At 56.1% G+C, this 25,117-nt stretch overlaps 1 protein-coding gene across 1 annotated transcript in view; it reads right to left on the bottom strand.

The window, feature by feature from the left end:
- Positions 1-326: 326 nt before the first annotated feature.
- Positions 327-25,117, bottom strand: part of CPSF1 (cleavage and polyadenylation specific factor 1) — a gene marked incomplete at its 3' end in the record, with an annotated part of 79,485 nt that continues 54,694 nt past the window's right edge. Inside the window, exons 12-15 of the mRNA XM_046937949.1 lie at positions 17,046-17,139; positions 13,154-13,220; positions 6,627-6,674; positions 327-505 (exon numbers count right to left, since the gene is read on the bottom strand). Coding sequence (XP_046793905.1) covers positions 327-505; positions 6,627-6,674; positions 13,154-13,220; positions 17,046-17,139 — 388 coding nt within the window. The remainder of the gene's footprint in view (positions 506-6,626; positions 6,675-13,153; positions 13,221-17,045; positions 17,140-25,117) is intronic.

The following is a 25,117-nucleotide window of genomic DNA, read 5'->3' as shown; positions in this document are numbered from 1 at the left end:
CCCCCATACCAAACCATGTGATGTGTTTCTGCTCCCATATACCCCCCCATACCCCCCCACCCCCCCCATACCCCATACCCCCCCATACCCCCATACCAAACCAGGTGATGTGTTTCTGCTCCCATATACCCCATACCCCCCCATACCCCCCCATACCAAACCACGTGATGTGTTCCTGCTCCCATATACCCCCACACCCCCCATACCCCCCATACCCCCATACCAAACCAGGTGATGTGTTTCTGCTCCCATATACCCCATACCCCCCCATACCCCCCCATACCAAACCACGTGATGTGTTCCTGCTCCCATATACCCCCACACCCCCCATACCCCCCCCATACCCCCATACCAAACCAGGTGATGTGTTTCTGCTCCCAGGCGTTGGCTTTGCGGGCGCCGTCGCAGTTTCCCCGGCACGGAGTCCTCCAGAAGGTGTTGATGTGGGCGCCCACGTGGAAGTCGGCGCGGCGCAGCAGCCGCATCCCCCCAAAGCTCTCCTTGGCTGCCGGCCCACACACCACAATAGCACCGGCCCGTAACGGCACCGGCCCACAATAGGACCGGCCCATAATAGCACCGGCCCATAATAGGACCAGCCCATAATAGGACCAGCCCATAATAGGACCGGCCCATGACGGCACCGGCCCACAATAGGACCGGCCAAGAATAGGACTGGGCCATAACGGCACCAGCCCACAATAGGACCAGCCCATAATAGGACCAGCCCATAATTGGACCACCCCATAATAGGACCACCCCATAATAGGACCAGCCCATAATAGCACCGGCCCATAATAGGACCAGCCTATAATAGGACTGGCCCATAATAGGACCGGCCCATAATAGCACCGGCCCATAATAGGACCGGTCCATAATAGCACCAGCCCATAATAGGACCAGACCATAGTAGGCCCGGTCACTAATAGGACCGGTCCATAATAGGACCAGCCCATACTAGCACCGGCCCATAATAGCTCTGGCCCATAATGGCACCGACCCATAATAGCACCGACCCATAATAGGACCCGTCCTGAATAGGACCAGCCCATAATAGGACCACCCCATAATAGGACCAGCCCATAATAGCACCGGCCCATAATAGGACCGGCCCATAATAGCACCGGCCCATAATAGGACCCGTCCTGAATAGGACCGGCCCATAACGGCACCGGCCCACAATAGGACCAGCCCATAATAGGACTGGGCCATAACGGCACCGGCCCACAATAGGACCGGCCCATAATAGGACCAGCCCAGAATAGGACCAGCCCATAATAGGACCAGCCCATAATAGCACCGGCCCATAACGGCACCAGCCCATAATAGGACCGGCCCAGAATAGGACCGGCCCATAATAGGACTGGCCCATACTAGCACCAGCCCATAATAGGGCCAGCCCATACTAGGACCCACCCCATAATAGGACCAGCCCATAATAGGACCGGCTCATAATAGCACCACCCCATAATAGGACCAGCCCATAATAGCACCGGCCCATAATAGGACCAGCCCATAATAGCACCGGCACATAATAGGACCCGTCCATAATAGCACCGGCCCATAACGGCACCGCCCACAATAGGACCGGCCCATAATAGGACCAGCCCAGAATAGGACCACCCCATAATAGGACCAGCCCATAATAGCACCGGCCCATAACGGCACCAGCCCATAATAGGACTGGTCCATAATAGCACCGACCCATAATAGGACCCATCCTGAATAGGACCACCCCATAATAGGACCAGTCCATAATAGGACCACCCCATAATAGCACCGGCCCATAATAGGACCGGCCCATAATAGCACCGGCCCATAATAGCACCGGCCCATAATAGGACCGGTCCATAATAGGACCAGCCCATAATAGGACCGGCCCATAATAGGACTGGCCCATAATAGGACCAGACCATAGTAGGCCCGGTCCATAATAGGACCGGCCCATAATAGCACCGGCCCATAATAGGACCGGTCCATAATAGGACCAGCCCATACTAGCACCGGCCCATAATAGCACTGGCCCATAATGGCACCGACCCATAATAGCACCGACCCATAATAGGACCCATCCTGAATAGGACCACCCCATAATAGGACCACCCCATAATAGGACCAGCCCATAATAGCACCGGCCCATAATAGGACCAGCCCATAATAGGACCAGTCCATAATAGGACCAGCCCATAATAGGACCGGCTCATAATAGGACCAGCCCATAATAGGCCCGGTCCATAATAGCACTGGCCCATAATAGGACCAGTCCATAATAGGACCAGCCCATAATAGGACCGGCTCATAATAGGACCAGCCCATAATAGGCCCGGTCCATAATAGCACTGGCCCATAATAGCACCAGCCCATAATAGGACTGGTCCATAAAAGCACCGGCCCATAATGGCACCGGCCCATAATAGGACCAGCCCATAATAGGACTGGTCCATAATAGGACCGGCCCGTAATAGGACCGGCCCATAATAGGACTGGTCCATAATACCCCGACCCCATAATACCCCCACCCCATAGTGCTCCATCCCATAATACCACCACCCCATAATAGCTCCATCCCATAATACCCCCACCCCATAACAGCACCACCCCATAGCACTCCAACCCATAATAGCCCCACTCCATAATACCCCCACCCCATAATACCACCACCGCACAGCGCTCCATCCCATAATACCACCACCCCATAATATGACCACTCTATAATACCCCCACCCCATAATACCACCACCCCATAATACCCTCACACCATAGCGCTCCATCCCATAATACCCCCATCCCATAATACCACCACCCCATAACAGCCCCCCCCCCTTAATACCACCACCCCATAATACCCTCACCCCATAGCGCTCCATCCCATAATACCCCCATCCCATAATACCCCGCCCCATAATACCCCCATCCCATAATACCCCTTCCCATAACAGCAGCAGCCCATAACAGCAGCAGCCCATCATAGCAGCAGCCCATGATACCCCCATCCCATAATACCCCTTCCCATAATACCCCCATCCCATAATACCCCCTCCCATAAGAGCAGCAGCCCATAATACCCCCATCCCATAATACCCCCATGCCATCATAGCAGCAGCCCGTGATGCCCCCATCCCATGACAGCCCTTCCCATGATGCCCCCACCCCATAACAGCCCTTCCCATAACAGCCCATCCCATAATACCCCCACCCCATATTACCCCTTCCCATAATACCCCCATCCCATAATAGCCCTTCCCATAATACCCCCACCCCATATTACCCCTTCCCATGATGCCCCCACCCCATAGCAGCCCTTCCCATGATGCCCCCACCCCATAACAGCCCTTCCCATAATACCCCCATCCCATAACAGCCCTTCCCATGATGCCCCCACCCCATAGCAGCCCTTCCCATAGCAGCAGCCCATAATACCCCCATCCCATATTACCCCTTCCCATAATACCCCCACCCCATAATAGCCCTTCCCATAATACCCCCATCCCATAATAGCCCTTCCCATAATACCCCCACCCCATATTACCCCTTCCCATAATACACCCATCCCATAATAGCCCTTCCCATAATACCCCCATCCCATAACAGCCCTTCCCATACACCCCCACCCCATAGCAGCCCTTCCCATGGCAGCAGCCCATAATACCCCCATCCCATATTACCCCTTCCCATAATACCCCCACCCCATAACAGCCCTTCCCATACACCCCCACCCCATGGCAGCCCTTCCCATAATACCCCCATCCCATAACAGCCCTTCCCATAATGCCCCCACCCCATAACAGCCCTTCCCATAATACCCCCACCCCATATTACCCCTTCCCATAATACCCCCATCCCATAATAGCCCTTCCCATAATACCCCCACCCCATAACAGCCCTTCCCATGATGCCCCCACCCCATAATAGCCCTTCCCATAATGCCCCCCCCCCATAACAGCCCTTCCCATGACAGCAGCCCATAATACCCCCATCCCATATTACTCCTTCCCATAATACCCCCACCCCATAACCGCCCTTCCCATAATACCCCCATCCCATAATAGCCATTCCCATAATACCCCCACCCCATAGCAGCCCTTCCCATAACAGCCCATCCCATAATACCCCCACCCCATATTACCCCTTCCCATAATACCCCCACCCCATAATAGCCCTTCCCATAATGCCCCCACCCCATAACAGCCCTTCCCATGACAGCAGCCCATAATACCCCCATCCCATATTACCCCTTCCCATAATACCCCCACCCCATAACAGCCCTTCCCATAATACCCCCACCCCATATTACCCCTTCCCATAATACCCCCACCCCATAACAGCCCTTCCCATAATACCCCCATCCCATAATAGCCCTTCCCATAATACCCCCACCCCATAACAGCCCTTCCCATAATACCCCCACCCCATAACAGCCCTTCCCATACACCCCCACCCCATAGCATCCCTTCCCATACACCCCCACCCCATAGCATCCCTTCCCATACACCCCCACCCCATAACAGCCCTTCCCATGATGCCCCCACCCCATAACAGCCCTTCCCATAATACCCCCATCCCATATTACCCCTTCCCATACACCCCCACCCCATAGCAGCCCTTCCCATGGCAGCAGCCCATAATACCCCCATCCCATATTACCCCTTCCCATAATACCCCCATCCCATAATAGCCCTTCCCATAATACCCCCACCCCATATTACCCCTTCCCATAATACCCCCATCCCATATTACCCCTTCCCATAATACCCCCACCCCATAACAGCCCTTCCCATAAACCCCCACCCCATAACAGCCCTTCCCATACACCCCCACCCCATGGCAGCCCTTCCCATAATACCCCCATCCCATAACAGCCCTTCCCATGATGCCCCCACCCCATAACAGCCCTTCCCATAATACCCCCATCCCATAATACCCCCATCCCATAATAGCCCTTCCCATCATAGCAGCAGCCTATGACACCCCCATCCCATATTACCCCTTCCCATGATGCCCCCACCCCATAACAGCCCTTCCCATAGCAGCAGCCCATAATACGCCCATCCCATATTACCCCTTCCCATAATACCCCCACCCCATAACAGCCCTTCCCATACACCCCCACCCCATAGCAGCCGTTCCCATGGCAGCAGCCCATAATACCCCCATCCCATATTACCCCTTCCCATAATACCCCCACGCCATAACAGCCCTTCCCATAATACCCCCATCCCATAATAGCCCTTCCCATGACACCCCCATCCCATATTACCCCTTCCCATAATACCCCCACCCCATAACAGCCCTTCCATAATACCCCCATCCCATAATAGCCCTTCCCATAATACCCCCATCCCATAATAGCCCTTCCCATCATAGCAGCCCATGATGCCCCCATCCCATAATACCCCCTCCCATCATAGCAGCAGCCCATGACACCCCCATCCCATATTACCCCTTCCCATAATACCCCCACCCCATAATAGCCCATCCCATAATACCCCCATCCCACAACAGCCCTTCCCATAATACCCCCACCCCATAGCAGCCCTTCCCATAATACCCCCATCCCATATTACCCCTTCCCATAATGCCCCCACCCCATAACAGCCCTTTCCATAATACCCCCACCCCATAATAGTCCTTCCCATACACCCCCATCCCATATTACCCCTTCCCATGATGCCCCCACCCCATAACAGCCCTTCCCATACACCCCCACCCCATAGCATCCCTTCCCATACACCCCCACCCCATAACAGCCCTTCCCATGATGCCCCCACCCCATAACAGCCCTTCCCATAATACCCCCACCCCATATTACCCCTTCCCATACACCCCCACCCCATAACAGCCCTTCCCATGGCAGCAGCCCATAATACCCCCATCCCATATTACCCCTTCCCATACACCCCCACCCCATAACAGCCCTTCCCATACACCCCCACCCCATGGCAGCCGTTCCCTTCCCATGGCAGCAGCCCATAATACCCCCACCCCATATTACCCCTTCCCATAATACCCCCACCCCATAGCAGCCCTTCCCATAATACCCCCACCCCATATTACCCCTTCCCATAATACCCCCACCCCATAGCAGCCCTTCCCATAATACCCCCACCCCATATTACCCCTTCCCATAATACCCCCACCCCATAACAGCCCTTCCCATAATACCCCCATCCCATAATAGCCCTTCCCATCATAGCAGCCCATGATGCCCCCATCCCATAATACCCCCTCCCATCATAGCAGCAGCCCATGACACCCCCATCCCATATTACCCCTTCCCATAATACCCCCACCCCATAACAGCCCTTCCCATAATACCCCCACCCCATAACAGCCCTTCCCATAAACCCCCACCCCATAACCGCCCTTCCCATACACCCCCACCCCATAACAGCCCTTCCCATACACCCCCACCCCATAGCAGCCGTTCCCATAATACCCCCACCCCATAGCAGCCCTTCCCATACCCCTCACTCCATGGCAGCCCTTCCCATACCCCCCACCCCATAGCAGCCGTTCCCATGGCAGCAGCCCATAATACCCCCACCCCATATTACCCCTTCCCATACCCCCCACCCCATGGCAGCCGTTCCCATGGCAGCAGGCCGTCCCAGCGGGCAGCGGCTCACCCTCAGGCAGGTACATGTACACCAGCAGGTTGCGGTCGCGGTCCGACACTGCGGGACGGCAATGGAACACAGTGAGCTCAGTGGGGCAATGGGACAACTGTGGGGTCAGTGGGGGCAATGGGACCACAGTGTGGACAGTGGGGCAATGGGACAACTGTGGGGTCAATGGGACCACAGTGAGGTCAGTGGGGCAATGGGAACACAGTGCCATCAGTGGGGGCAATGGGACAACCATGGGGTTAATGGGGGCAATGGGAACACAGTGCGCTCAGTGGGGCAATGGGACAACTGTGGGGTTGATGGGGGCAATGGGACAACTGTGGGGTCAGTGGGGCAATGGGACCACAGTGAGCTCAGTGGGGCAATGGGACAACTGTGGGGTCAATGGGGGCAATGGGACCACAGTGAGGTCAGTGGGGGCAATGGGACAACCATGGGGTCAATGGGGGCAATGGGACAACTGTGGGGTCAATGGGGGCAATGGGAACACAGTGCGGTCAGTGGGGGCAACAGGACAACTGTGGGGTCGATGGGGGCAATGGGACAACTGTGGGGTCAATGGGGGCAATGGGACAACTGTGGGGTCAATGGGGGCAATGGGACCACAGTGAGGTCAGTGGGGGCAATGGGACAACCATGGGGTCAATGGGGGCAATGGGACAACTGTGGGGTCAATGGGGGCAATGGGAACACAGTGCGGTCAGTGGGGGCAACAGGACAACTGTGGGGTCGATGGGGGCAATGGGACAACTGTGGGGTCAATGGGGGCAATGGGAACACAGTGTGGTCAGTGGGGGCAATGGGACCACAGTGAGGTCAGTGGGGGCAATGGGACAACCATGGGGTCAATGGGGGCAATGGGACAACTGTGGGGTCAATGGGGGCAATGGGAACACAGTGAGGTCAGTGGGGCAATGGGACAACTGTGGGGTCAGTGGGGCAATGGGACAATTGTGGGGTCAGTGGGACAACTGTGGGGTCAATGGGGGCAATGGGGGCAATGGGACAACTGTGGGGTCAGTGGGGTCAATGGGATCAATGAGGGCAATGGGATCAATGGGGTCAATGGGGGCAATGGGAACACAGTGCGGTCAGTGGGGCAATGGGACAACCATGGGGTCAATGGGGGCAATGGGACCACAGTGTGGTCAGTGGAGGCAATGGGACAACTGTGGGGTCAGTGGGGCAATGTGAACACAGTGAGCTCAGTGGGGCAATGGAACACAGTGCGGTCAGTGGGGCAATGGGACAACTGTGGGGTCAGTGGGGCAATGGGAACACAGTGAGCTCAGTGGGGCAATGGGACAACTGTGGGGTCAGTGGGGGCAATGGGAACACAGTGAGGTTAATGGGGCAATGGGACAACTGTGGGGTCAGTGGGGCAATGGGACAACCGTGGGGTCAATGGGGCAATGGGAACACAGTGAGCTCAGTGGGGCAATGGGACAACTGTGGGGTCAGTGGGGCAATGGGAACACAGTGAGGTTAATGGGGCAATGGGACAACTGTGGGGTCAGTGGGGCAATGGGACAACTGTGGGGTCAATGGGGGCAATGGGACAACTGTGGGGTCAGTGGGGGCAATGGGACAACTGTGGGGTCAGGGGGGCAATGGGACAACTGTGGGGTCAATGGGGGCAATGGGAACACAGTGCGCTCAGTGGGGCAATGGGACAACTGTGGGGTCAGTGGGGCAATGGGACAACTGTGGGGTCAGTGGGGCAATGGGAACACAGTGAGCTCAGTGGGGGCAATGGGACAACTGTGGGGTCAATGGGGGCAATGGGAACACAGTGTGGTCAGTGGGGGCAACAGGACAACTGTGGGGTCAATGGGGGCAATGGGACAACTGTGGGGTCAATGGGGGCAATGGGACAACTGTGGGGTCAATGGGGGCAATGGGAACACAGTGAGGTCAGTGGGGGCAATGGGACAACTGTGGGGTCGATGGGGGCAATGGGACAACTGTGGGGTCAATGGGGGCAATGGGAACACAGTGAGGTCAGTGGGGGCAATGGGACAACCATGGGGTCAATGGGGGCAATGGGACAACTGTGGGGTCAATGGGGGCAATGGGAACACAGTGAGCTCAGTGGGGCAATGGGACAACTGTGGGGTCAGTGGGGTCAATGGGACAACTGTGGGGTCAGTGGGGCAATGGGACAACTGTGGGGTCAGTGGGGGCAATGGGAACACAGTGAGCTCAGTGGGGCAATGGGACAACTGTGGGGTCAGTGGGACAACTGTGGGGTCAATGGGGGCAATGGGGGCAATGGGACAACTGTGGGGTCAATGGGGGCAATGGGATCAATGAGGGCAATGGGGGCAATGGGGTCAATGGGGGCAATGGAACCACAGTGCAGTCAATGGGGGCAATGGGACAACCATGGGGTCAATGGGGGCAATGGGACCACAGTGCGGTCAGTGGGGCAATGGGACAACTGTGAGGTCAATGGGGGCAATGGGAACACAGTGAGCTCAGTGGGGCAATGGGACAACTGTGGGGTCAATGGGGGCAATGGGACAACTGTGGGGTCAGGGGGGCAATGGGAACACAGTGAGGTCAGTGGGGAAATGGGAACACAGTGAGCTCAGTGGGGCAATGGGACAACTGTGGGGTCAGGGGGGCAATGGGACAACTGTGGGGTCAGGGGGGCAATGGGACAACTGTGGGGTCAATGGGGGCAATGGGAACACCGTGAGGTTAATGGGGCAATGGGACAACTGTGGGGTCAATGGGGGCAATGGGATCAATGAGGGCAATGGGGGCAATGGGGTCAATGGGGGCAATGGGAACACAGTGAGGTCAGTGGGGCAATGGGACCACAGCGCGGTCAGTGGGGCAATGGGACAACTGTGGGGTCAGTGGGGGCAATGGGAACACAGTGAGGTCAGTGGGGCAATGGGACAACTGTGGGGTCAGTGGGGGCAATGGGAACACAGTGCGGTCAGTGGGGCAATGGGACAACTGTGGGGTCAGTGGGGGCAATGGGAACACAGTGAGGTCAGTGGGGCAATGGGACAACTGTGGGGTCAGTGGGGCAATGGGAACACAGTGAGCTCAGTGGGGCAATGGGACAACTGTGGGGTCAATGGGGGCAATGGGACAACTGTGGGGTCAGTGGGACAACTGTGGGGTCAATGGGGGCAATGGGGGCAATGGGACAACTGTGGGGTCAGTGGGGCAATGGGAACACAGTAAGGTTAATGGGGCAATGGGAACACAGTGAGCTCAGTGGGGCAATGGGACAACTGTGGGGTCGATGGGGGCAATGGGACAACTGTGGGGTCAGTGGGGGCAATGGGAACACAGTGAGCTCAGTGGGGCAATGGAAACACAGTGAGTTCAGTGGGGCAATGGGACAACTGTGGGGTCAGTGGGGCAATGGGACAACCATGGGGTCAATGGGTCAATGGGACAACCATGGGGTCAATGGGACCACAGTGAGGTCAGTGGGGCAATGGGACCACAGTGCCGTAAGTGGGGGCAATGGGACAACCATGGGGTCAGTGGGGCAATGGGACAACCATGGGGTCAGTGGGGCAATGGGACCACAGTGCGGTCAGTGGGGCAATGGGACAACTGTGGGGTCAATGGGGGCAATGGGAACACAGTGAGGTCAGTGGGGCAATGGGACAACTGTGGGGTCAGTGGGGCAATGGGAACACAGTGAGCTCAGTGGGGCAATGGGACAACTGTGGGGTCAGTGGGGGCAATGGGAACACAGTGCGGTCAGTGGGGCAATGGGACAACCATGGGGTCAATGGGGGCAATGGGACAACTGTGGGGTCAGTGGGGGCAATGGGAACACAGTGAGGTCAGTGGGGCAATGGGACAACTGTGGGGTCGATGGGGGCAATGGGACAACTGTGGGGTCAATGGGGGCAATGGAACACAGTGAGCTCAGTGGGGCAATGGGACAACTGTGGGGTCAGTGGGGCAATGGGAACACAGTGAGCTCAGTGGGGCAATGGGACAACTGTGGGGTCAGTGGGGCAATGGGACAACTGTGGGGTCAATGGGGGCAATGGGAACACAGTGAGCTCAGTGGGGCAATGGGACAACTGTGGGGTCGATGGGAGCAATGAGACAACTGTGGGGTCAGTGGGGCAATGGGAACACAGTGAGCTCAGTGGGGCAATGGGACAACTGTGGGGTCAGTGGGGCAATGGGACAACCATGGGGTCAGTGGTGGCAATGGGACCACAGTGTGGTCAGTGGGGCAATGGGACAACTGTGGGGTCAGTGGGGTCAATGGGACAACCGTGGGGTCAATGGGACCACAGTGAGGTCAGTGGGGCAATGGGAACACAGTGCCATCAGTGGGGCAATGGGACAACCATGGGGTCAGTGGGGCAATGGGACAACTCTGGGGTCAGTGGGGGCAAATGGGACCACAGTGAGGTCAGTGGGGGCAATGGGACAACCATGGGGTCAATGGGGGCAATGGGACAACTGTGGGGTCAATGGGGGCAATGGGAACACAGTGAGGTCAGTGGGGGCAATGGGACAACTGTGGGGTCGATGGGGGCAATGGGACAACTGTGGGGTCAATGGGACCACAGTGAGGTCAGTGGGGCAATGGGAACACTGTGCCATCAGTGGGGGCAATGGGACAACCATGGGGTTAATGGGGGCAATGGGAACACAGTGCGCTCAGTGGGGCAATGGGACAACTGTGGGGTTGATGGGGGCAATGGGACAACTGTGGGGTCAGTGGGGCAATGGGACCACAGTGAGCTCAGTGGGGCAATGGGACAACTGTGGGGTCAGTGGGGGCAATGGGAACACAGTGAGGTCAGTGGGGCAATGGGACAACTGTGGGGTCAGTGGGGCAATGGGAACACAGTGAGCTCAGTGGGGCAATGGGACAACCATGGGGTCAATGGGGGCAATGGGACAACTGTGGGGTCAATGGGGGCAATGGGACCACAGTGAGGTCAGTGGGGCAATGGGACAACTGTGGGGTCAATGGGGGCAATGGGACAACTGTGGGGTCAATGGGGGCAATGGGACCACAGTGAGGTCAGTGGGGCAATGGGACAACTGTGGGGTCAGTGGGGCAATGGGAACACAGTGAGCTCAGTGGGGCAATGGGACAACTGTGGGGTCAGGGGGGCAATGGGACAACTGTGGGGTCAATGGGGGCAATGGGACAACTGTGGGGTCAGTGGGGCAATGGGACAACTGTGGGGTCAGTGGGGGCAATGGGACAACTGTGGGGTCAGTGGGGCAATGGGATCAATGAGGGCAATGGGGGCAATGGGGTCAATGGGGGCAATGGGAACACAGTGAGGTCAGTGGGGCAATGGGACAACTGTGGGGTCAATGGGGGCAATGGGATCAATGAGGGCAATGGGGGCAATGGGGTCAATGGGGGCAATGGGACCACTGTGAGCTCAGTGGGGCAATGGGACAACTGTGGGGTCAGTGGGGCAAATGGGAACACAGTGAGGTTAATGGGGCAATGGACAACTGTGGGGTCAGTGGGGCAATGGGACAACCGTGGGGTCAATGGGGGCAATGGGAACACAGTGAGCTCAGTGGGGCAATGGGACAACTGCGGGGTCAATGGGGGCAATGGGACAACTGTGGGGTCAGTGGGGCAATGGGATCAATGGGAGCAATGGGATCAATGGGCTGAATGGGCTCAGTGGGCTCACAGTGGGCTGAATGGGCTGAATGGGGCTCACAATGGGCTGAATGGGCTCAATGTGCTGAATGGGCTGACACTGGGTTCCCAATGGGCTGAATGGGCTCACAATGTGCTGAATGGGCTCACAATGGGCTCACAATGTGCTGAATGGGCTGAATGGGGCTGTTTGCTGTACGCACCCAGGAATCCGAGCTGAGTGCTGAATGGGATCAATGGGCTGAATGGGCTCACAATGTGCTGAATGGGCTCACAATTGGCTGAATGGGATCAATGGGCTGAATGGGCTGAATGGGGCTGTTTGCTGTACGCACCCAGGAACCCGAGCTGAGTGCTGAATGAGATCAATGGGCTGAATGGGATCAATGGGCTGAATGGGCTCACAGTGGGTTCCCAATGGGCTGAATGGGCTCACAATGGGCTGAATGGGCTCACAATGGGCTGAATGGGCTCACAGTGGGCTGAATGGGCTCACAGTGGGCTCACAATGTGCTGAATGGGCTGAATGGGGCTGTTTGCTGTACGCACCCAGGAATCCGAGCTGAGTGCTGAATGGGATCAATGGGCTGACAATGGGCTCACAGTGGGTTCCCAAAGGGCTGAATGGGATGAATGGGTTCCCAATGGGCTGAATGGGCTCACAATGTGCTGAATGGGCTCACAATGGGCTGAATGGGATCAATGGGCTGAATGGGCTGAATGGGGCTGTTTGCTGTACGCACCCAGGAATCCGAGCTGAGTGCTGAATGGGATCAATGGGCTGAATGGGATCAATGGGCTGAATGGGCTCACAATGGGCTGAATGGGCTCACAATGGGCTGAATGGGCTCACAGTGGGCTGAATGGGCTGAATGGGGCTGTTTGCTGTACGCACCCAGGAACCCGAGCTGAGTGCTGTCCACCATGAAGTCCACGCTGTAAACCTCCAACGGTTTGGCGTCCTGCAGACAGCACCGCAGTCGGACCCACGGCCCCAGAACCCCCACGGCCCCACTGTCCCCATAGCCACATTGGCCCCATTGTCCCTATAGCCACATTGGCCCCTTGGCCCCACTGTCCCTATAGCCCCATTGGCCCCATTGTCCCTATAGCCCCATTGGCCCCGCAGCCCCACTGTCACTATAGCCCCATTGTCCCCATTGTCCCTACAGCCCCATTGGCCCCACGGCCCCATTGTCCCTACAGTCCCATTGGCCCCATTGTCCCTATAGCCACATTGGCCCCTTGGCCCCACTGTCCCTATAGCCCCATTGGCCCCATTGTCCCTATAGCCCCATTGGCCCCGCAGCCCCACTGTCACTATAGCCCCATTGTCCCCATTGTCCCTACAGCCCCATTGGCCCCACGGCCCCATTGTCCCTACAGTCCCATTGGCCCCATTGTCCCTATAGCCACATTGGCCCCTTGGCCCCACTGTCACTATAGCCCCATTGCCCCACGGCCCCACTGTCCCCATAGCCACATTGGCCCCACGGCCCCACTGTCCCCATAGCCACATTGGCCCCATTGTCCCTATAGCCCCATTGGCTCCATGGCCCCATTGTCCCCAGGGCCCCATTGTCCCTATGGCCCCACTGTCCCCACGGCCCCATTGTCCCTATAGCCACATTGGCCCCACGGCCCCACTGTCCCTATAGCCACATTGGCCCCATTGGCCCTATAGTCACATTGGCCCCATTGTCCCCATGGCCCCATTGGCCCCACGGCCCCACTGTCCCCATAGCCACATTGGCCCCACTGTCCCTATAGCCACATTGGCCCCATTGTCCCTATAGCCCCATTGGCTCGATGGCCCCATTGTCCCCAGGGCCCCATTGTCCCTATGGCCCCACTGTCCCCACGGCCCCATTGTCCCCATAGCCACATTGGCCCCACGGCCCCACTGTCCCTATAGCCACATTGGCCCCATTGTCCCTGTAGCCACATTGGCCCCACGGCCCCACTGTCCCTATAGCCCCATTGGCCCTATGGCCCCACTGTCCCATTGGCCTCATTGTCCCTATAGTCCCATTGGCCCCACGGCCCCATTGTCCCTACAGTCCCATTGGCCCCACTGTCCCTGTAGCCACATTGGCCCCTTGGCCCCATTGTCCCTACAGTCCCATTGTCCCCATGGCCCCATTGTCCCCATGGCCCCATTGTCCCTATAGCCACATTGGCCCCACGGCCCCACTGTCCCTATAGCCCCATTGGCCCCATTGTCCCTATAGCCCCATTGTCCCCACGGCCCCACTGGCCCTATAGCCACATTGGCCCCACGGCCCCACTGTCCCATTGGCCCCATTGTCCCTATAGTCCCATTGGCCCCACGGCCCCATTGTCCCTACAGTCCCATTGGCCCCACTGTCCCTGTAGCCACATTGGCCCCTTGGCCCCATTGTCCCTATAGCCCCATTGTCCCCATTGGCCCTATAGCCTCATTGGCCCCATGGCCCCATTGTCCCCACGGCCCCATTGGCCCCATGGCCCCATTGTCCCCACGGCCCCATTGTCCCTATGGCCCCATTGTCCCCACAGCCCCATTGTCCCTATAGCCCCACTGTCCCCACGGCCCCATTGTCCCTATAGTCCCATTGGCCCCACGGCCCCACTGTCCCCATTGTCCCTATAGCCACATTGGCCCCACGGCCCCACTGTCCCTATAGCCCCATTGGCCCCATTGTCCCTACAGCCCCATTGGCCCCACGGCCCCATTGTCCCTACAGTCCCATTGGCCCCATTGTCCCTATAGCCACATTGGCCCCTTGGCCCCACTGTCACTATAGCCCCATTGCCCCACGGCCCCATTGTCCCTATAGCCACATTGGCCCCACGGCCCCACTGTCCCTATAGCCACATTGGCCCCATTGTCCCTATAGCCCCATTGTCCCCACGGCCCCATTGTCCCGATAGTCCCATTGGCCCCCCAACCCCCCATGTCCCCCCCACAGCCCCCCCATCCCCCCATGTCCCCCCCATCTGTCCACAGTCCCCCGCCATCCCCCCATGTCTCCCCCATCCCCCCCCAAGTCCCCCCAAGTCCCCCCCATCCCCCCATGTCCCCCCCATCTTTCCATAGTCCCCACCCCCCCCATGTCCCCCCCTCATCCTCCCATAGCCTCCCCCACCCCCCCATGTTCCCCCCAATCCTTCCATAGCCCCCCCATCCCCCCCCATCCTTCCAGGCCCCCCTCCATCCCCCCATGTCCCCCCCATCCCCCCATATCCCCCCATCCTCCCCCAAGTCCCCCCCCATCCCCCCCATCCCTCCATAGTCCCCCCCCATCCCCCCATGTCCCCCCCCCATCCTTCCATGTCCCCCCCACAGCCCTCCATCCCCCTATGATGTCCCCCCTGCAGCCCCCCATGTCCCCCCCCATCCTTCCACATGCCCCCCCATCCCCCATGTCCCCCCCAACCCCAACCCCCCCATCCCCCATGCCCCCCCATCCCCCCATGTCCCCCCCATGTCCCCCCCAATCCTTCCATTACCCCCCATCCCCCCATGTCCCCCCCACAACCCCCCATCCCCCCCATCCTTCCATAGTCCCCCCCCATCCCCTCCCACATCCCCCCCCATCTTTCCATAGTCCCCACCACCCCCATGTCCCCCCCTCATCCTCCCATAGTCCCCCCCACCCCCCCATGTCCCCCCCCATCCTTCCATAGCCCCCCCATCCCCCCCCATCCCCCCATGTCCCCCCCATCCCCCCATATCCCCCCATCCTCCCCCAAGTCCCCCCCCATCCCCCCCATCCCTCCATAGTCCCCCCCATCCCCCCATGTCCTCCCCATCCTTCAATGTCCCCCCCATTCCCCCCATCCCCCCCCACCCATCCATAGTCCCCCCCCATCCACCCACAGCCCCCCATCCTCCCACGTCCCCCCAATCCTTCCATAGTCCCCCCCATCCCCCCATGTCCCCCCCACAGCCCCCCATCCCCCCATTTCCCCCGTGCAGCCCCCCATGTCCCCCCCATCCTTCCACATCCCCCTTGCCCATCCCCCCATCCCCCCCCATCCACCCACACCCCCCATCCCCCCATGTTCCCCCCCATGTCCCCCCCATCCTTCCATAGCCCCCCCATCCCCCTCCATCCCCCCATGTCCCCCCCATCCTTCCATGTCCTCCCCACCCATCCCCCCATCCCCCCCCCATTCCCCCATCCCCCCCCATCCCCCCTCTATCCCCCCATCCCCCCATCCTTCCATGTCCGCCCCCCCCACTCCCCCACCCCCCCATCCCCCCCATCCCCCCCCATCCTTCCATAGTCCCCCCCCAACCCCCCATCCCCCCCATTTCCCCCCCCACCCCCCATATCCCCCGATCCCCCCCATCCCCCCCCATGCCCCCATCCCCCCCCATCCCCCATGTCCCCTCCAACCCCCCACTCCCCCCATTTCCCTCCCATCCCCCCATGTCCCCCCCCATCCATCCATAGTCCCCCTCAATCCTTCCACAGCCCCCCCCATCCTTCCATAGTCCCCCCCCATCCACCCCCCACAGCCCCCATGTCCCCCCTGCAGCCCCCCATGTCCCCCCCCATCCTTCCATAGCCCCCCCATCCCCCCCATGCCCCCCATCCCCCCCCACCCATTCCCCCATCCCCCCCATGTCCCCCCCATCCCCCCATCCTTCCATGTCCGCCCCCCCCACCCCCCCATGTCCCCCCCATGTCCCCCGGCGTCCTTCCATAGCCCCCCCCATCCCCCCATGTCCCCCCCATTTCCCCCCCCACCCCCCCATCCCCCCCCCAATCCCCCCCCCCCCCGCCCCCCCCCCTCACCCTGCTGACGAGGGACAGCGTTTTGCTCTCCTCCTGGTAGCGCAGCAGCGAAATGCTCTTCATCACATCGGCCGCCAGGATGAAGTTCTTCACACTGCCGCCAGGGGGCGCAGCGCGCAACGGGGCACAGAACGGCCTCACATCAATAGGGGCTCACCGCATTATGGCCTCACCTCATTATGGGGTCACCTCATTATATGGTCACCTCATTATGGGGTCAGCTCATTATATGGTCACCTCATTATGGGGTCAGCTCATTATGGGCTCACCTCATTATGGGGTCACAGTATAGGGTCACCTCACTATGGGGCCACCTCATTATGGGGTCACCTCACTATGGGGCCACCTCATTATGGGGCCACCTCATTATGGGGTCACCTCATTATGGGGTCACAGTACGGCCTCACCTCATTATGGGGTCACCGCATTATGGGCTCACCTCATTATGGGGTCACCTCATTATGGGGGCACCTCATTACGGGGTCGCCTCATTATGGGGTCTCCTCATTATGGGCTCACCGCATTATGGGCTCACCTCATTATGGGGTCACCTCAATATGGGGCCACCTCATTATGGGGTCACCTCATTATGGGGTCACCTCATTATGGGCTCACATCAGGGGGTCAGCTCATTATGGGGTCAGCTCATTATGGGGTCACAGTATGGGGTCACAGTATGGCCTCATCTCATTATGGGCTCACCTCATTATGGGGTCACCTCATTATGGGGTCACCTCATGGGGTCACGGGATGGGGTCACAATATGGGGTCACCTCGTTATTGGGTCACCTCATTATGGGGTCAGCTCATTATGGGGTCAGCTCATTATGGGATCAACTCATTATGGGGTCACAGAATGGGGTCACCTCATTATGGGGTCACCTCATTATGGCCTCACCTCAATAGGGGCTCACCGCATTATGGGGTCACCTCATTATGGGGTCATGGGATGGGGTAACCTCATTATGGGGTCAGCTCATTATGGGGTCAGCTCATTATGGGATCACCTCATTATGGGATCACAGTATGGGGTCACCTCATTATGGGGTCACCTCATTATGGGGTCACAGTATGGGGTCACCTCATTATGGGGTCACCTCATTATGGGGTCACAGTATGGGGTCACCTCATTATGGGGTCACCTCATTATGGGGTCACCTCAATATGGGCTCACGTCATTATGGGGTCACCTCATTATGGGGTCATGGGATGGGGTAACCTCATTATGGGGTCACCTCATTATGGGGTCAGCTCATTATGGGATCACCTCATTATGGGATCACAGTATGGGGTCACCTCATTATGGGGTCACCTCATTATATGGTCACCTCATTATGGGGTCAGCTCATTCTGGGATCACCTCATTATGGGGTCACAGTATGGGGTCACCTCATTACGGGGTCACCTCATTATGGGGTCACCTCAATATGGGCTCACGTCATTATGGGGTCACCTCATTATGGGGTCATGGGATGGGGTAACCTCATTATGGGGTCACCTCATTATGGGGTCAGCTCATTATGGGATCACCTCATTATGGGATCACAGTATGGGGTCACCTCATTATGGGGTCACCTCATTATGGGGTCACCTCATGGGGTCACCTCATTACGGGGTCGCCTCATTAAGGGCTCACCTTATTATGGGGTCACCTCATTATGGGGTCACCTCATTATGGGCGCATCTCATAATGGGCTCACCGCATTATGGGATCACCTCATTATGGGGTCACGGGATGGGGTCACAGTATGGGGCCACCTCATTATGGGGTCACGGGATGGGATCACAGTATGGGGTCACCTCACTATGGGGTCACCACGGTATGGGGTCACCTCATTACGGGGTCACCTCATTATGGGGTCATTGGATGGGGTCACCTCATTACGGGGTCACCACATTATGGGCTCACATCAGGGGGTCACCTCATTATGGAGTCACCTCATTATGGGGTCACGGGATGGGGTCACAGTATGGGGTCACCTCACTATGGGGTCACCTCATTATGGGGTCATCTCATTATGGGGCCACCTCACTATGGGGTCACGTCATTATGGGCTCACCTCATTATGGGGTCACCATGTTATGGGGTCACCATGGTATGGGTTCACAGTATGGGATCACAGTATGGGGTCATGTCATGGGGTCACCATGTTATGGGGTCACCATGTTATGGGGTCACGGTATGGGGTCACATCAACCCATGGAATTATGGGATGGGGGAGTCATGTGACCACAACCCCATGGAATTATGGGATGAAGGGATCATGTGACCACAACCCCATGGAATGATGGGATGGGGGCCATAAACCCATGGAATTATGGGATGGCGGAACCATAAACCCATGGAATTATGGGATGGGGGGGTCATGTGACCACAACCCCATGGAATTATGGGATGGCAGAACCATAAACCCATGGAATTATGGGATGGCAGAACCACAACCCCATGGAATTATGGGATGGCAGAACCACAACCCCATTAAATTATGGGATGGCGGAAACATAAACCCATGGAATTATGGGATGGGGGTATCATGTGACCACAACCCCATGGAATTATGGGATGGGAAACCATAAACCCATGGAATTATGGGATGGGGGGGGTCATGCGACCACAACCCCATGTATTTATGGGGCCATAAACCCAGGGAATTATGGGATGGCGGAAACATAAACCCATGGAATTATGGGGTGGGGGGATCACGTGACCACAATCCCATGGAATTATGGGATGGGAAACCATAAACCCATGGAATTATGGGATGGGGGAACCATAAACACATGGAATTATGGGATGGGGAGGGTCATGTGACCACAACCCCATGTACTTATGGGGCCATAAACCCATGCAATTATGGGATGGCGGAACCATAAACCCATGGAATTATGGGATGGGGGGGTCATGTGACCACAACCCCATGGAATTATGGGATGGGGAACCATAAACCCATGGAATTATGGGATGGCAGAACCACAACCCCATGAAATTATGGGATGGCGGAAACATAAACCCATGGAATTATGGGGTGGGGGGGTCATGTGACCACAACCCCATGGAATTATGGGATGGGGGAACCATAAACCCATGGAATTATGGGATGGGGGGATCATGTGACCACAACCCCATGGAATTATGGGATGGGGGCCATAAACCCATGGAATTATGGGATGGCAGAACCACAACCCCATTAAATTATGGGATGGCGGAAACATAAACCCATGGAATTATGGGGTGGGGGGATCATGTGACCACAATCCCATGGAATTATGGGATGGGAAACCATAAACCCATGGAATTATGGGATGGGGGGATCATGTGACCACAACCCCATGGAATTATGGGATGGAGGGATCATGTGACCACAACCCCATGGAATGATGGGATGGGGAACCATAAACCCATGGAATTATGGGATGGGGGAACCATAAACACATGGAATTATGGGATGGGGAGGGTCATGTGACCACAACCCCATGTACTTATGGGGCCATAAACCCATGCAATTATGGGATGGCGGAACCATAAACCCATGGAATTATGGGATGGGGGGGTCATGTGACCACAACCCCATGGAATTATGGGATGGGGAACCATAAACCCATGGAATTATGGGATGGCAGAACCACAACCCCATGAAATTATGGGATGGCGGAAACATAAACCCATGGAATTATGGGATGGGGGGGTCATGTGACCACAACCCCATGGAATTATGGGATGGGAAACCATAAACCCATGGAATTATGGGATGGGGGGGTCATCTGACCACAACCCCATGGAATTATGGGATGGCGGAACCATAAACACATGGAATTATGGGATGTGGGGGTCATGTGACCACAACCCCATGTAGTTATGGGGCCATAAACCCATGGAATTATGGGATGGGGGAACCATAAACCCACCGAAATTATGGGATGGGGGGATCATGTGACCACAACCCCATGGAATGATGGGATGGGGAACCATAAACCCATGGAACTATGGGATGGCAGAACCACAACCCCATTAAATTATGGGATGGGAAACCATAAACCCATGGAATTATGGGATGGGGGAATCATAAACCCATGGAATTATGGGATGGGGGGATCATGTGACCACAACCCCATGGAATTATGGGATGGGGGCCATAAACCCATGGAATTATGGGATGGCAGAACCACAGCCCCATGAAATTATGGGATGGCGGAAACATAAACCCATGGAATTATGGGGTGGGGGGGTCATGTGACCAAAAACCCCATGGAATTATGGGATGGGGGAACCATAAACCCATGGAATTATGGGATGGGGGGATCATGTGACCACAACCCCATGGAATTATGGGATGGGGGCCATAAACCCATGGAATTATGGGATGGCAGAACCACAACCCCATTAAATTATGGGATGGCGGAAACATAAACCCATGGAATTATGGGGTGGGGGGATCATGTGACCACAATCCCATGGAATTATGGGATGGGAAACCATAAACCCATGGAATTATGGGATGGGGGGATCATGTGACCACAACCCCATGGAATTATGGGATGGAGGGATCATGTGACCACAACCCCATGGAATGATGGGATGGGGAACCATAAACCCATGGAATTATGGGATGGGGGAACCATAAACACATGGAATTATGGGATGGGGAGGGTCATGTGACCACAACCCCATGTACTTATGGGGCCATAAACCCATGCAATTATGGGATGGCGGAACCATAAACCCATGGAATTATGGGATGGGGGGGTCATGTGACCACAACCCCATGGAATTATGGGATGGGGAACCATAAACCCATGGAATTATGGGATGGCAGAACCACAACCCCATGAAATTATGGGATGGCGGAAACATAAACCCATGGAATTATGGGATGGGGGGGTCATGTGACCACAACCCCATGGAATTATGGGATGGGAAACCATAAACCCATGGAATTATGGGATGGGGGGGTCATCTGACCACAACCCCATGGAATTATGGGATGGCGGAACCATAAACACATGGAATTATGGGATGTGGGGGTCATGTGACCACAACCCCATGTAGTTATGGGGCCATAAACCCATGGAATTATGGGATGGGGGAACCATAAACCCACCGAAATTATGGGATGGGGGGATCATGTGACCACAACCCCATGGAATGATGGGATGGGGAACCATAAACCCATGGAACTATGGGATGGCAGAACCACAACCCCATTAAATTATGGGATGGGAAACCATAAACCCATGGAATTATGGGATGGGGGAATCATAAACCCATGGAATTATGGGATGGGGGGATCATGTGACCACAACCCCATGGAATTATGGGATGGGGGCCATAAACCCATGGAATTATGGGATGGCAGAACCACAGCCCCATGAAATTATGGGATGGCGGAAACATAAACCCATGGAATTATGGGGTGGGGGGGTCATGTGACCAAAACCCCATGGAATTATGGGATGGGGGAACCATAAACCCATGGAATTATGGGATGGGGGGATCATGTGACCACAACCCCATGGAATTATGGGATGGGGGCCATAAACCCATGGAATTATGGGATGGCAGAACCACAACCCCATTAAATTATGGGATGGCGGAAACATAAACCCATGGAATTATGGGGTGGGGGGATCATGTGACCACAATCCCATGGAATTATGGGATGGGAAACCATAAACCCATGGAATTATGGGATGGGGGGATCATGTGACCACAACCCCATGGAATTATGGGATGGAGGGATCATGTGACCACAACCCCATGGAATGATGGGATGGGGAACCATAAACCCATGGAATTATGGGATGGGGGAACCATAAACACATGGAATTATGGGATGGGGAGGGTCATGTGACCACAACCCCATGTACTTATGGGGCCATAAACCCATGCAATTATGGGATGGCGGAACCATAAACCCATGGAATTATGGGATGGGGGGGTCATGTGACCACAACCCCATGGAATTATGGGATGGGGAACCATAAACCCATGGAATTATGGGATGGCAGAACCACAACCCCATGAAATTATGGGATGGCGGAAACATAAACCCATGGAATTATGGGATGGGGGGGTCATGTGACCACAACCCCATGGAATTATGGGATGGGAAACCATAAACCCATGGAATTATGGGATGGGGGGGTCATCTGACCACAACCCCATGGAATTATGGGATGGCGGAACCATAAACACATGGAATTATGGGATGTGGGGGTCATGTGACCACAACCCCATGTAGTTATGGGGCCATAAACCCATGGAATTATGGGATGGGGGAACCATAAACCCACCGAAATTATGGGATGGGGGGATCATGTGACCACAACCCCATGGAATGATGGGATGGGGAACCATAAACCCATGGAACTATGGGATGGCAGAACCACAACCCCATTAAATTATGGGATGGGAAACCATAAACCCATGGAATTATGGGATGGGGGAATCATAAACCCATGGAATTATGGGATGGGGGGATCATGTGACCACAACCCCATGGAATTATGGGATGGGGGCCATAAACCCATGGAATTATGGGATGGCAGAACCACAGCCCCATGAAATTATGGGATGGCGGAAACATAAACCCATGGAATTATGGGGTGGGGGGGTCATGTGACCAAAACCCCATGGAATTATGGGATGGGGGAACCATAAACCCATGGAATTATGGGATGGGGGGATCATGTGACCACAACCCCATGGAATTATGGGATGGGGGCCATAAACCCATGGAATTATGGGATGGCAGAACCACAACCCCATTAAATTATGGGATGGCGGAAACATAAACCCATGGAATTATGGGGTGGGGGGATCATGTGACCACAATCCCATGGAATTATGGGATGGGAAACCATAAACCCATGGAATTATGGGATGGGGGGATCATGTGACCACAACCCCATGGAATTATGGGATGGAGGGATCATGTGACCACAACCCCATGGAATGATGGGATGGGGAACCATAAACCCATGGAATTATGGGATGGGGGAACCATAAACACATGGAATTATGGGATGGGGAGGGTCATGTGACCACAACCCCATGTACTTATGGGGCCATAAACCCATGCAATTATGGGATGGCGGAACCATAAACCCATGGAATTATGGGATGGGGGGGTCATGTGACCACAACCCCATGGAATTATGGGATGGGGAACCATAAACCCATGGAATTATGGGATGGCAGAACCACAACCCCATGAAATTATGGGATGGCGGAAACATAAACCCATGGAATTATGGGATGGGGGGGGTCATGTGACCACAACCCCATGGAATTATGGGATGGGAAACCATAAACCCATGGAATTATGGGATGGGGGGGTCATCTGACCACAACCCCATGGAATTATGGGATGGCGGAACCATAAACACATGGAATTATGGGATGTGGGGGTCATGTGACCACAACCCCATGGAATGATGGGATGGGGAACCATAAACCCATGGAATTATGGGGTGGAGGGATCATGTGACCACAACCCCATGGAATTATGGGATGGGGGGGTCATCTGACCACAACCCCATGGAATTATGGGATGGCGGAACCATAAACACGTGGAATTATGGGATGTGGGGGTCATGTGACTACAGCCCCATGTACTTATGGGGCCATAAACCCATGCAATTATGGGATGGCGGAACCATAAACCGATGGAATTATGGGATGGGGGGATCATGTGACCACAACCCCATGGAATTATGGGATGGGGAACCATAAACCCATGGAATTATGGGATGGGGAGGGTCATGTGACCACAACCCCATGGAATTATGGGATGGAGGGATCATGTGACCACAACCCCATGGAATGATGGGATGGGGAACCATAAACCCATGGAATTATGGGATGGGGGAACCATAAACACATGGAATTATGGGATGGGGAGGGTCATGTGACCACAACCCCATGTACTTATGGGGCCATAAACCCATGCAATTATGGGATGGCGGAACCATAAACCCATGGAATTATGGGATGGGGAGGGTCATGTGACCACAACCCCATGGAATTATGGGATGGAGGGATCATGTGACCACAACCCCATGGAATGATGGGA

This window comes from Gallus gallus, chromosome 2 (genome assembly GCF_016699485.2).
Source record: "Gallus gallus isolate bGalGal1 chromosome 2, bGalGal1.mat.broiler.GRCg7b, whole genome shotgun sequence".
Lineage (NCBI taxonomy): Eukaryota > Metazoa > Chordata > Aves > Galliformes > Phasianidae > Gallus > Gallus gallus.
Note: the sequence above shows the minus strand (reverse complement) of the source record. Positions and strands in the feature narration are given on the sequence as shown.